Source organism: Trichoplusia ni, chromosome 2 (genome assembly GCF_003590095.1).
Source record: "Trichoplusia ni isolate ovarian cell line Hi5 chromosome 2, tn1, whole genome shotgun sequence".
In the NCBI taxonomy this organism is placed as follows: domain Eukaryota; kingdom Metazoa; phylum Arthropoda; class Insecta; order Lepidoptera; family Noctuidae; genus Trichoplusia; species Trichoplusia ni.
Window position 1 is genome coordinate 18,668,001 of NC_039479.1, and position 13,718 is coordinate 18,681,718.

The 13,718-nt window shown below is 43.5% G+C and overlaps 1 protein-coding gene across 1 annotated transcript; it reads right to left on the reverse strand.

Moving 5' to 3' along the window:
- Positions 1 to 471: 471 nt before the first annotated feature.
- LOC113501866 (exportin-5) lies at positions 472 to 13,705 on the reverse strand. The gene is made up of 21 exons (XM_026883166.1): positions 13,165 to 13,705; positions 12,632 to 12,780; positions 12,344 to 12,503; positions 11,295 to 11,513; positions 8,963 to 9,133; positions 8,455 to 8,619; positions 8,087 to 8,215; positions 7,511 to 7,753; positions 6,866 to 6,996; positions 6,583 to 6,724; positions 5,987 to 6,170; positions 5,477 to 5,640; positions 5,143 to 5,310; positions 4,601 to 4,956; positions 3,562 to 3,859; positions 2,701 to 2,968; positions 2,474 to 2,622; positions 2,173 to 2,352; positions 1,635 to 1,838; positions 1,084 to 1,257; positions 472 to 708 (listed from the first exon to the last, which is right to left on the reverse strand). The coding sequence occupies exons 2-21, from the start codon at positions 12,760 to 12,762 to the stop codon at positions 553 to 555; spliced, it is 3,792 nt and encodes a 1,263-aa protein (XP_026738967.1). The 5' UTR covers positions 12,763 to 12,780; positions 13,165 to 13,705; the 3' UTR covers positions 472 to 552.
- Positions 13,706 to 13,718: the final 13 nt, after the last annotated feature.

Consider the following 13,718-nt stretch of genomic DNA (forward strand, 5'->3'; position numbering starts at 1 on the left):
TTGCCATATTATTATGATGTGTCCCACTTGTCTAAGTTGCAATACTGCGCAGAAGAAAAACAATTTATTATGCAGGCAAGAAATTACCTAACAGTCAAAGAATTTCACTGGAAACAACATTGATCGTCAGTTCAAATGACTTGATTGCCAACGTCACCTTACCATTGGCAGCTCGATATTATAGCTGAATAGTTCTGATGGCAGGCAAACTGTTTTATGCGTAGGATTATCAATTTATTTTGAGCGAAATTTTTGATATATAAGAATGCGGAACTATAAAGGTAAAGGGGGGGAATAAATCAGTGGGCTTATTAGGGCCAATGGCTGCCGGCTTGTCTCAGAGGGTTACCACGGCCCAAGTACACAAAGAGCAAAGGAAGCAACATGAAGTCAGTCTTGTCTCTTCCGCTCAACACAAACTGTGAGTTACTCGATAATTTCCAATCCGAAAAAAAGAGAAGACAAAGCATATTTAAATTTCGTATAAATAGATTTATTTAATATGTATAATGACATAATAATAAAGTTCAACAGAAGTTGCAAGCGAAAGCGCTAAGTAGGTGCACTGGGGGCGAACAATCGTTCTAGGCCGGCGCCCTCCGGAGCGTCGATGGCACTGCGCGGCTTATCCTTCAGGATATGCATGGTCGGCAAGTCCAGGATGTACACTTCCTTCTTGAACAGCTGCCCTACGTTGCGTCCAATTAACTGGAATGAAAATAATCGACAATGAAGAAAAAGAATGTTGTTTACCAAATAATGTAGCAGAGAAAATCTCTGTCACTCAACTTCGCAGAATTTATTTAGAACTTTCGGTTTGGTAGTTCCAGGTCTCTCAGAGATATTACTGCTGGGAAAAGGCCTCCCACATTTTTCACTGTCTTTCGACTCTTGCTTACATTTACTCCAAATACAATACAAGGTGGAATGTCGAGGAACATAGTAAAAAATATAGGCATTAGATAAAGGCTTCACACTAAGTTACACTTTTTAAGGACATTAAAAGGAGGGTAAATGGGTTAACACAGCATAGAAATGAAAACGAGAGGTCTACTTAACATAATATTACTATTTAGTACATACCCTAGAGGTAATCTTCTTAAACAAGTCCCTTTTGCTCTTGTCGATCTTGCTGGGCTTGGCGGGTTGCGCGGCCAGCTTCTCATCCAGGCGGTGCAGGTCGTGCGCGTCCACGTCGGGGATGGCGCGGAGGACGGACACTATGCCCGGGAATAGAGGTCGCAGGATCTCGTAAGTCTGTGGAAAAATATGCATTTAATAACATATAGATGACGCTTAACAGCACCTAGGTTAACGGAACATACAAGCGTAGCGTGCATGAAACACGACGAGCTGAACCGAGGAGCATCTTTGAACCGTTAGTTTGCGGGTATGAAACTTGAAAGGGCGGGGCGGGGCGAAGAGATAGCGGTGTTTTGCGTGTGTACGAAATATAATATTAGTATTGTGAGCAAAATGCAACATTATTTTACCCGCGCGAGCGGGTTGTTTGCGTTATTCGTACCACAGCCCGGCCGTCGCCGCGTCGCCCGCTTCCTATACAGCGCTTAATGTTTTTAATTAATTTAAGTGCATTTGGTCCGGCCGTCGCAAGTTACTGTCCCGGTACCGACCTGCACGGCGAGCTGCAGCAGCGCGGCCTGGTTGGCGTCGTGCTGGCCGTGCAGGCGCAGCGCGTGCAGCACGGCGGACAGCGCGCCGCCCGCCTCGCCCGCGCACACGCGCCCCGCCGCCAGCGCGCCGCGCAGCGCGGGCAGCGCCAGCGCGCACGCGCGCAGCGACGACGCCGAGTCGTTCCATGTGAGCGCGCGGAGCACCTGCGACAACACACACGTAGAGATGAAAGTTCGAGGTCGTTGCCGCGATCAAGATCGAGCGAAACTACATGAGTTAGAGATCGTGTGTGGCGCATAGTAATTGAATCAATCGTGCCACTCGAGTAGTGCAGCACACCGGCATAACGTCTCGCCGCGTTAGCCACAGTACAGCACCGCCAGTCGGGTTAAACTTGCAGACCTTCCTTCCTTGACGCGTCGTATCACATGGATTAGGGACTTATAGATACTTCGACGATCAGTCTTCATCTCAGTAATCTCAGAAACACTTAAATAGTAACAACAAATTACATCACAATATACTTCAGTGACTCACGGTATATAACGCTGCAGGCCCAGCGTTAGGCTGAGCTAGCACAAGCGCGCCCAACTCGGACACATGGTCGGGGGCCCGCGCGGCGTTTCCTCCCCCGCCTCCGCCGCCCCCTCCCGTATTGTCCTCATCCATGTCGTCGACGCTGCTTTCTACGCTCAAGCCACCGTCTACTAGAGAGATCTGAAAAAGCAAATAGAGTTGCATACATTATACCAAGTCAGAATCCTAGAAATGGCCATTAATTATCTAATTTAGAATTCAAATAAAAGCCTATTAGAAAAGTATATTTCTATCTACCAACCTTTAAAACCTCAAGATGCTCCCTAGTGAGATTCCTGACGAGTATATCTTCGAGTACTTCCTGCGATTCGCTTCCGCCTTCCTCTTCGAGTTTACCAGATTCATAGAGAGACGAGATGTAGTCCCAACGTACTGATAAGTGGGTTAACACTGGAGAAAAAAATAAGGTATGTTTTTACTAACACATCTTGCCAGCAATCTTATATTATCCTACATTTGGATACTCACTGAATGGTGCAAAATGTTCAAGCAGTGGTAGCGCAACATCTGAGTAGTGCGCAGGTGGGCAGTGATGTAGCAGGGGTTTGAGTGCGTTGCGGACGATCGGCCGCAGCCAGTGGTCGGGGAGGTACTCCAGGCCGTACAGTAACGAGTCGGCTAGGAAGCCGGCCAGCCCTGGCACAGCGTAGAGTTCCCGGCCCAGAGTAGTCGCTGCGGCACCCACTAGGTGGCACACGTTCTCGTGGAGAGTGTGCAGAAAGCTTTGCATGCGGTCCTGGGCAAAAAAATATGCGACTTATTATTGGACGTAGTGTGTGCAAGATAGGGGAAATTTCGTTTAATTCTTGAAATTATACCAGACACTATGGTTTGATGTTGTGTGGGTGTGTATTGAACGTATGCGAAGAGTATAGGTCCGGTATATAGTGCTGATATATACCGGATGTTCGAGAGAATATTTAATAAATAACATAAAGTGGGTTGTGCGTAAGAATGACCGTTTAGATCTTAAAGTACATGAGATCTAGGAACTTACGTCAACGAAACTTATTTGCAAAAATTGTGTGAGGGTACTCGTACTTAGATTGTACAATTTTAGCACTAGCGTTTAGTCGTCCGAAGTCGGTAGATGAGCCTCCTATGTGTTAGTGTGAGTGTATCTGCGGGCGGGTGGCGGGCGGCGGGTCGTGGTCGCGCGCGCCCAGCAGGTTGCGGCGCTCGGCGGCGGGCGGCGCGAGCGCGGCGTGTGTTAGTGTGAGTGTACCTGCGGGCGGGTGGTGGCCGGCGGGTCGTGGTCGCGCGCGCCCAGCAGGTTGCGGCGCTCGGCGGCGGGCGGCGCGAGCGCGGCGTGTGTTAGTGTGAGTGTACCTGCGGGCGGGTGGCGGGCGGCGGGTCGTGGTCGCGCGCGCCCAGCAGGTTGCGGCGCTCGGCGGCGGGCGGCGCGAGCGCGGCGTGTGTTAGTGTGAGTGTACCTGCGGGCGGGTGGCGGGCGGCGGGTCGTGGTCGCGCGCGCCCAGCAGGTTGCGGCGCTCGGCGGCGGGCGGCGCGAGCGCGGCGTGTGTTAGTGTGAGTGTACCTGCGGGCGGGTGGCGGGCGGCGGGTCGTGGTCGCGCGCGCCCAGCAGGTTGCGGCGCTCGGCGGCGGGCGGCGCGAGCGCGGCGTGTGTTAGTGTGAGTGTACCTGCGGGCGGGTGGCGGGCGGCGGGTCGTGGTCGCGCGCGCCCAGCAGGTTGCGGCGCTCGGCGGCGGGCGGCGCGAGCGCGGCGTGTGTTAGTGTGAGTGTACCTGCGGGCGGGTGGCGGGCGGCGGGTCGTGGTCGCGCGCGCCCAGCAGGTTGCGGCGCTCGGCGGCGGGCGGCGCGAGCGCGGCGTGTGTTAGTGTGAGTGTACCTGCGGGCGGGTGGCGGGCGGCGGGTCGTGGTCGCGCGCGCCCAGCAGGTTGCGGCGCTCGGCGGCGGGCGGCGCGAGCGCGGCGTGTGTTAGTGTGAGTGTACCTGCGGGCGGGTGGCGGGCGGCGGGTCGTGGTCGCGCGCGCCCAGCAGGTTGCGGCGCTCGGCGGCGGGCGGCGCGAGCGCGGCGTGTGTTAGTGTGAGTGTACCTGCGGGCGGGTGGCGGGCGGCGGGTCGTGGTCGCGCGCGCCCAGCAGGTTGCGGCGCTCGGCGGCGGGCGGCGCGAGCGCGGCGTGTGTTAGTGTGAGTGTACCTGCGGGCGGGTGGCGGGCGGCGGGTCGTGGTCGCGCGCGCCCAGCAGGTTGCGGCGCTCGGCGGCGGGCGGCGCGAGCGCGGCGTGTGTTAGTGTGAGTGTACCTGCGGGCGGGTGGCGGGCGGCGGGTCGTGGTCGCGCGCGCCCAGCAGGTTGCGGCGCTCGGCGGCGGGCGGCGCGAGCGCGCGCGCGTGCGCGGCGTGTCGCAGCGGCGCGGCGGGCGGCGCGTGCAGCGCGTGCAGCGCGCGGGCCAGCGCCAGCGCGGCGGGGAACAGCGGCAGCACGTGCGCGGCGCAGGGGTTGCGCCACACGGGGTTGCCGGCCGCGGTCACGCCGCTGCTGAAGCCGCCGCGCGCCGCCTTGTCGGGGTCGGCGGGCACGCACGTGCGCTTCACGACGCCCAGCAGCAGCGTGAGCGCGTGCAGCAGCGTGCGGCGCGCGCGCCCGCGCTCGTCCTCGTCCTCAGTGGGCGGCGCGTCCAGCCCCACGAGCCGCGCTAAACCCTCTGCGCTTGATAAGTGCGGGCTCAGACTGGCCCAGCGCTCACTACAATCACCCAGGACCTACGATATATAGATTTTAATAATAATAATAAACTTTTTAATTTACTCTCTTCGTTTTTTTCATTACAATCAGTAAACTTATCGCCGCTGTTTAAAATATTTCAGATCCAATTTTCTTCACTAGTATTAACAAATGTATCGGCATTATAGTTAACTTCTGACCGCAACATAAAAAAAATAACTCACCTGAGCAACAAGTGCACTCTGTCTCTCGTAGCAGCAGAAGTGATTCGAGACAAGTAGCAGTGCTTCTTGTAACGTCACACTCTCTACCGCGCTGAGGTCGGGCCGGGCCAGGGCTGCGCGACACAAATCGTGTAGCCTTCCGAAAACGGGGAGGAGTAGCAGCGGATACTGCAGAAATAATACATCTTTTAAAAATCTTACTAATTACAAAATTACCTAAGATATTTGATAATAAATTATTTTTGTGTGAGTGTCGGAAAAAAATAAATAAATTGTATTATGAGCAAATTATCCTTGAAAGTTTTTTAAAGTTTGAGTATGGATGTCATATCACCTTAGATCCGAGTTTGACCAGCAGTCCGGCGGCATGTCTGCGCACGTTCTTGACGGAGCGCGAGCGGCGGTCGTCGGGCGGCGTGCCCTCGTACACCAGCGCCGCGAAGATCTTGTCCAACACGCGCGGTAATAGCTCCGCACCTGCTCCCACTACGCCCGGACCTGGTTATATTAAAATATAATAAGCTATACCTATCTCTAATAGGATAAACAATATTATCAAAAATACTATTCTTAAGAAAGAATATGATGATTTCGGCCGCACCTTCTGGTGAAGGCTGAAAGCTATCTAGCTACTTAAACCATCGGGAATACTTCACTCTTTCCTTATACCTAGATAAAAAAATGTTAAAAATCAAAATAATCAGCTGTTCTGTAAGGTAAATGTTAAGATCAGTTAAGAGCAACAATCGGTTGAGATTAATGACCATACTGATGGCGGCAACCTCTTTCGACACTGGAGTAATATGACTATTAATAAGTTTATAGTTTCATATCTATGACTCACCTGCTAGCTGACTGTAAGCGCAACTCAGGAATACGAAGAGCGCGGATATGAAGGAGAGCAACAGCGACAGTATGAGCGGCGCGGGCGGTGTGCACACCACGCAGCGTTGCAGCAGCTGCAAGCCTTCCACCACACTGGGCCGGGGGTCCGCTTGTAGGAGGCGGGATAGGACTATGTCTAACACCTGGGAAAAAGAATTACATCATGATTGCCGACCACGTTTTGAAGGGTTGGCCTTTCCTTACAAACAATTTCGCACTTGCTTAAGGGTCTAATGGGTGCACAACCGCACTTTTAGGGATATCAATCAAATATGAAACGACGGAGAAAGAAAAGTACTGTTGACAAGAAGAGAATGGCCAATTTATTAGCTAGAAATTACGGCGTTAATATTTTGGTTGCTTTGAGTGAATTGAGAGCGACAACCTGAGGAGAATGTTCGAGGTCTATTTGGGCACGATAACCAATTTGATTCCACTATATTTGTTCAGAGAATTTATTGGTTATCGTCGTGCGCGTTCACAGTCCAGATAATCACTAGCTCCAAGTTATTGTTTATTGTTTCTATTTGAAGCATGATGATTGTATTTATTTACCTGAGACAAAGCTTCCCATTCAATGAACATAGGATGATGAGTATCCATTTGCTGTGGACATGTGTCCACTTTGTCTAGAGCAGCCCGCGTCCATTGCTCTACATATCCCCATGTGACTAATGGTGTTGCTATCATGCAAAATCTGCAATTTTATAATAGGGATGAATAAAGTTACGCATATAAATATATTTTCACAACATTTCTTGAAACAAATTAAAGAGGTAAAAATTAAATTTTAGTAATAAACTGAGTACTCAAACATGTTATTTCAGTTTACACTCACTTGAAACTTTCTAGTATTTCAGTGCGGCATCGAGAGAAGAATATGGCAAATTCCTGTTCACTGTCATAGTCCATACAAGCGTACGCGACGGCGTCATTGGTGCTGCTTACTCGAGACGATGGGTATGTCACCTGCAATGAGCATTCATGTAGTACATGTCTCTGTACAAATATTTTCTTTTGTCTTGATATACATCATATGAATGTTTGTATTTGTCCGTAAGGGATTTTGATGAAATTTCGTATGGAGATAGCTGAGGCCGACAGACCTGAGACGGTGGATGAACACAGGCCATTTTTATCCGACTTCGTTAAAGGAGAGAAATGTTCTTGCAGCTATAAGCGATATTTAGGCGAGCGCAGCCGCGAACAACAGGTAATGGTTTAATAATTATTTATTCATTCACGCATAGTTATCGATAAGTCTTATTCACTAAAAGTGTAGATCAGTTTAATACGTGACAATGCTGCCGCATCAACTCATTCATAAAATCTCCGGTTGGGTCGGATACTACTCAGTGAGTACACCTTCAAGTTTGAAGATTGAAGTTTGAAGAAGAAAAAAGCCACTATACGGTCGAATTGATTAACCTCCTTTTTTAGAAGTCGGTTAAAAGGATTATTTTCTTCTTTTTTTGTCACTCACCTTAAGTACTTTAGGAGCAGACGCTTGAAGCCACCTGGGTACTATAGCAACCACGTACGGCAGCTTCGATATATGATCGTGTTTCAGGAACGCTAACCACACAGAGTTTGCTGTATGCGCTAGTGTTAGCGACGGATGTGACGTCAGCAGTAACATGGTCTCGAGGAGTATTGGCAGCCAGGTGTCTGGTTCAGTGAGGTGGCTCCATAGAGATGTGAGTTGTTGTGCGATGCCTGCCAGTACCTGGAACAAGGTTGTATTCGACTCTGTATGAAGTCACCATCACGAGAAGTTATAACGCAATCTAATACCAAAAATATTCATATGTTTGCAGTATTTCGTCGGACCATGGTGGCGTAACCATTTTTCTACGAAGATGTTGACGAGCTTGTCCTTTCAAAAAATATAAAAAGAGTTTTGGTGTTGAGAAAGGTAGTAACTCAGCTGCGGAAAAAAGCACTTGTAGGCATTGGTTGCTACATTTTGAATTGTGCTACCGCTAACACGAAGATATTATATTGCTTCACAACGCTCAGAGCTTTTCGATAAAATAGGAGTTAAAAGAGTATAGCTTACCTGAGAAAACTTCTTTAGGAACAAATAATGTACTTCATCAAACTTATTGATACTATCTAGTGCCGCGCGGTGAATGCAATTTATAGCGTCTTTACTAAACAATATCACAAGAGGTTTCCTTTCTTTGGTCTGAAAAAGAAAAAACAAATATAATATTTATGTTATGTATTTTTTTCTAAATTAATTTGACTGACAACTAAAATTAACTAATCATGAGGATTCGTTTTGCGCAGTAAGTGTGAAACATAATGTAAAACTTGATTCAGGCTTCTGAGATCACATCAGTAACCTTTTAATTAACAAGTAGGTACTTTCTTCGCAAGATTTAAAATTAATACCTAAATGATTATTAAAAACAATTAACTTACGGAACCCCTTCTATTAACTATTTGCAATAAACATTCAGCGGCGGGTAGTTGGAAGACATCGTCCTGTAGGAGTATGCACAGGATTTGCAGCAAGCGTCCGTTGTTCATTACTACGTGGTTTATAGACACCCACTCTACATAACCAGTAAGAGTTAATAACACAACCTAAAACATAGATAAATAAATAATCATTACTTAAAATATATAAACCTAACGTGGTGGTTTACATTTTACTTTCTTACAGAGTAGTTTTTCTGGTTTCATCTTTTTTTTTTCAAATCGATGAGGTAATAGAGTGACTTCTGTCGTGCTTTTACGATTGCCTGTTATTTTAACTTTATCTATGGACGTTTATTGTGTAGTGTTGATGTTTTATTTCAACCTTAAATCATTTACTCCTTGCTATTAGATAATCATGGACTCCTTGCTATCAGACAACGTGCGGCCGAAAACTCACCCGCAACCGTTTATTATTACCAATAAAAAATACTTGTTATTTATTGTTTACCTGTACGACTTGTACGTGGCTAGCGGCTACAGCGTAATCCCCAGCGGCTGTCTTCTCCCTGAACTCTTGCACATGCTGTTCTATGAGGCGCATGAAGAAAGCGAAGATCTCAGACATATTGAGTGTTAGGCCTTGGTTTATATCCTTCCGTCGCTGATGGTTTTCTAAAGTCTGTGGAACGGTAACAACACAGTAATTATACTAAGAGTTTATTATCTCATAGCCAGGAGATATTTCAACGAAACAATTTTTTTCCATTCTTTTCTTTATTTCTTGTGTCACGTCAGCCTAGTCACTTCCTAAGCTTTATTAGGGATTGGCTTCCAGCCCTAAAGGTCCACCGAAATATCATAAAGAAAAAGAGCATCAACCTTCTTGAAAGCTTGGGCAATCAAACATTATTATAAGACACCATATCAGTAATTATCAGTAACGTGGGACAGTCGGGATCCATGGTTTTCGTAGCATTGTTCAATCACTAACACCAGGATTAAATTCCTTAGTGCAGGGGTCGTCATAAAAAATACAATTACCATTAAAGTAAGTAATTTCGCCTGTCTTTTAAGGGCCAACAATTGATTAGGAAACAATAAAGTTAAAAGGTCCATGAAAATTAACCGCGAAAAACAATATCCTAGGAGACAAAGGGGAATCAAAAATTATCTGTATACTAATTTACCAAGTGCCAAGAAAGTACAAAGATACACCCAGAAGACCGACATCTACTACTAAAAACTAATTTTAAAATATCATCCCCTAGGATGAATACTTTAAAATTAGTTTTTTCATAATTTGTAAACCGTAGTTTTGAAAACTAGCGTGAATATTTATATTTGTAACTATAACTACTCTGTAATCTCTTATACCTACATGCGAAACGCAAAGTAACAGTCGGATTTAACCGCGCGTAAATATCGGTTTAAACATTACACGTTTGCAATCACAGTTAATTTGAAATGGTTGAGATATTTTTAAATAATATGTGGCGACCAGTTGAGCAGTAAATGGAAACATTCTTGATATAGTTTCTGGCTTTCTTTATTTTGTACTTAAAATAGAACGAAAAATAAATAGTTTATAGATATAATTATTTGTAATTTTACTGTTAGATAAATATAAAATAATGATTTGTTCTAGATGTGTAATTGGGTTTATGGATTTGATCTCAATTTGTTTATATTATTCGTTTCACGCATATTTATAGTTATCCAGGTAAATACGCGTGATTTAACAGTAATAATTATGATTCCAGCTTTCGAAAGTTGATAAAAATATTGTAATTTTTTTCGTAATAATTGACAAGCAATCTAGAAGTTTGAGAAGATAACATTTAATCACGGAAACTGACTATCTTAAACCTGACAAACGAATTTCCGCAATACGAAAACATGAAGACCTTATTTTACGCCTTATTTCTCTTCGAATCACGATATCTTTAAATGAAATGTGACATCATCCTTGCAGTTTGTATACAAACATTACGTAGGTCTTAATGGCATTTTAAAGGAAATGGAAAGTGAATAGATAAACATATGCATATGAAGGCTGATGGTAAAATCGTGACACTAGTCATAGACGGGCAATAGGGAATATATTTATGCAATACATATTTCATATACAAGTATTTGTTTAGGCACTTCAGCCTGAAGGAATTTCACTGAACACCGAGCGTGTTACGTCAGACAAGTTTCGATTTATTTAAGTCCTATTTATTACAATCGGTCTTTATTTATAAATTTCTAATTAAATTCTACAACCACATTATTTTAAAAACATAATTTTAGTATACAAAAAGGTATACATTTATTAAGGATATTATTTCTACAATCACTACTCCTTCTAGGTTTGTTATGTTTGAAACTATTGATAAGAATTGATGAATATTCATGCCAAGGACAACACTCCATATTCTTTGCATGTAATGAACTTGCATAATACAAATATGTATGACATATGACTGCACCTATATTGCCAGATGGCCTACCTTTCATGTAGGTATTAGACTAGCTACTGACATTAAACCAAAAAGGACATTAATATGATAGCTAATAATCAATAGTCAAAAACAAATAACAAATTATTTGAAAAATAATGGGGAAGCCTTTGCCTAGCGGAGGGGTCTTACACAGGCTATATAAAAAAAAAGATCTGTTCATAAACACAACTAAACTGAATTTTAAATATATTTTTTGTAGCTTGAAGCAGAGGGTCAGGCAACAAAAATATTTTTTACTTTGTCATGGATGTCTAGGCAGGCAAAGGCTTTAACATCTATTCTTCCAATTTGGACAGCCTTTATTTAGCTTAAATTAATGCTTTAAATAACACTCACCTGTAAAATAGCCACATCTTCAGCTAGCCTAAGGAATACATGTAGGACAATCTGCGTATGCCTATGTCCACGGGAGCATGCATCACTCAACTCTACAAGGAGGGTGGGCCACTGCTGAGGCCATTCTCGCTTTATCATTTCCACAATAACTCGAGCCAAAGCATCATTTAGGTGACTAGTCTCCCAACCCCCCATGTACAGCAATTTCATTGCATTTTCCTGTAACAATCAATATTTAAATAATGTTTTTTATATGAATTAATAAATACAACAAAGTGTTTTTCAGACAGTTTGTTGTTGTATTACACAACTACAGGGTGTGTCAAGTTCATGTTCAACATAATTAAGGATTTCTTTATTAGTGCATTTAGATCTAATTCATCCCTCTATTGATTTTTTTTTTCATCCTTATGAATCTTATCCATTTTGTTTAACATCTTTAGAGGTTACATATTATGTTAAAAGAGGTAATTGTAATTATGATATAAAATGTATCTTTTATAATATACATTACAAATTATGATAAAAGAGTTTACACATTGTAATGATGATCTAAAATTCTAAATGAACACACATGTTCTCAATGTCAAACAAGACTACATTGGAAATTAATAGACAGCTGTACAAGATTATTAAACTAATATTATTAGTATGTTACAAAGTACACTTACATAGAGTCAACACTTAATATTCTATACTTTTGAATAACACAATTATTACATAATTTTTAGACATAATCTGACCATCATATAACTATATTTTTTTTTTTTTTCAGCCATTACTTTCCCACTGCAGGGCAAAGGCCTCCCTTAGGTTCTTCCACTCTGTCCGGTCTATTGCTTTTGCCATCCACTGTTTGTGGTACGCATCCAGTTCGTCGCGCCATCTCATTCGAGGCCGTCCTCGTCGCCGTTTTATGTTTGATGGGACCCAGAGGGTACAGACTTTGGCCCAGGAGTTTTCGGGCAAACGACAAACGTGGCCGGCCCATTCCCATTTTAAATGGGCAGCTTTCAGACCAACTATAGGAAGGTTAAAATTAATATTACCTTAATGAATATTTTTTCTGCCTGTGTTATCTGAGTCCATCTGTATTTGACTGTATGTTCCATCAGCTGAAGGCCAAAATGTTTGACACCTGGTGAGTACTGATTGCCACTGGCCAGTAGGAGGCCAGCCTGGGCACACCATGGTGAGTTCTCTTTAAAACTACAAAAAGGTTAAGTACAAAATTAAAAAAAGTTCTTGATGAAGTATAACAATTTTTCATAAGAGTCTTAATACAAAAAGTAGTTATAAAGAATTAAGTTGAGATAGCTGAATGCTAAATATCATACCTTTCACAGGCATTATAGGCCTGGCTTCTTTCTTCATGAGAAACGGTCGGAATTAATGTAAGCTCCACTGCTCTGCTGAGCTCATCAACAAGGAGAGCTACCTCTCCAGTAGCCTCGTTGCCTACGTTCATTGCAATACACTACTACACCTGGAAACCAGAATACATGAGACCAATATGGTAATAAACTCAAAGATAATTTATAAAGTTTGATACATCACTAATAAGTTGTAATAAAACATGCTGAGATAACTTGTTTCATAATATATCAAGAGATAATATATTATTGGCTATTTGTTTATTTATTTCTTTACTTTTAACCTCTATTTCTGACACTTTTGCCTTTGTTATTGTATGACTTTATAGGAAAATGATGACAAAGAAATGTTTATTCTTATTTCAAGATCAGTCAACAACAATGTACAAGTTTTTTTTTATTTACAAAGTGTCAAGGTTCTATATAACTAAGACACGAAAATGTAACTTTAGTTAAAATCACTTAAACCTGATGCAATATGTACAAGTTGAACTTACCAATAAAACAATATACGAATGCACCCGGCAGAGCATGCCAATTTATTAACATTAACTAATCTATAAGAAATGTGACTGGGATTTGATTGACATTATATTATACGGACATATTATTTTTACTAATATGTTTGAATGATTAAAAGTAATATCATTAAATTACGGAAATCAAATTCAAAACATTAGAAACACCTCGTGTCCACTGTAAAGGAATCGAATATCGCCAAATCGCCACAGACTAAAAGTTTTCAATTGCACATTCCAATCCGTTGCTACAGCATTGACTACAGCTGATTGGTGAGGTAACCCTAAAAAATTCAAGTTCCGCTTATTTTTTAACACAATAAAATATTATTTCTATAATGTTACTCTACAAACACAAATGAAATAGTAGCAGGAACAAAGGTTTCCAATGAATACTGAAAACCCACACCAAAAACTAAACTTAGCGTACTTGATTTAGAATAGTCGGCAAGTGTTTTGGTATCTAGCATACCGAGAATATGCTTCCACAAGATTGAAGATCAAGGCAAGATGTACGGTCTACAGACAGATAT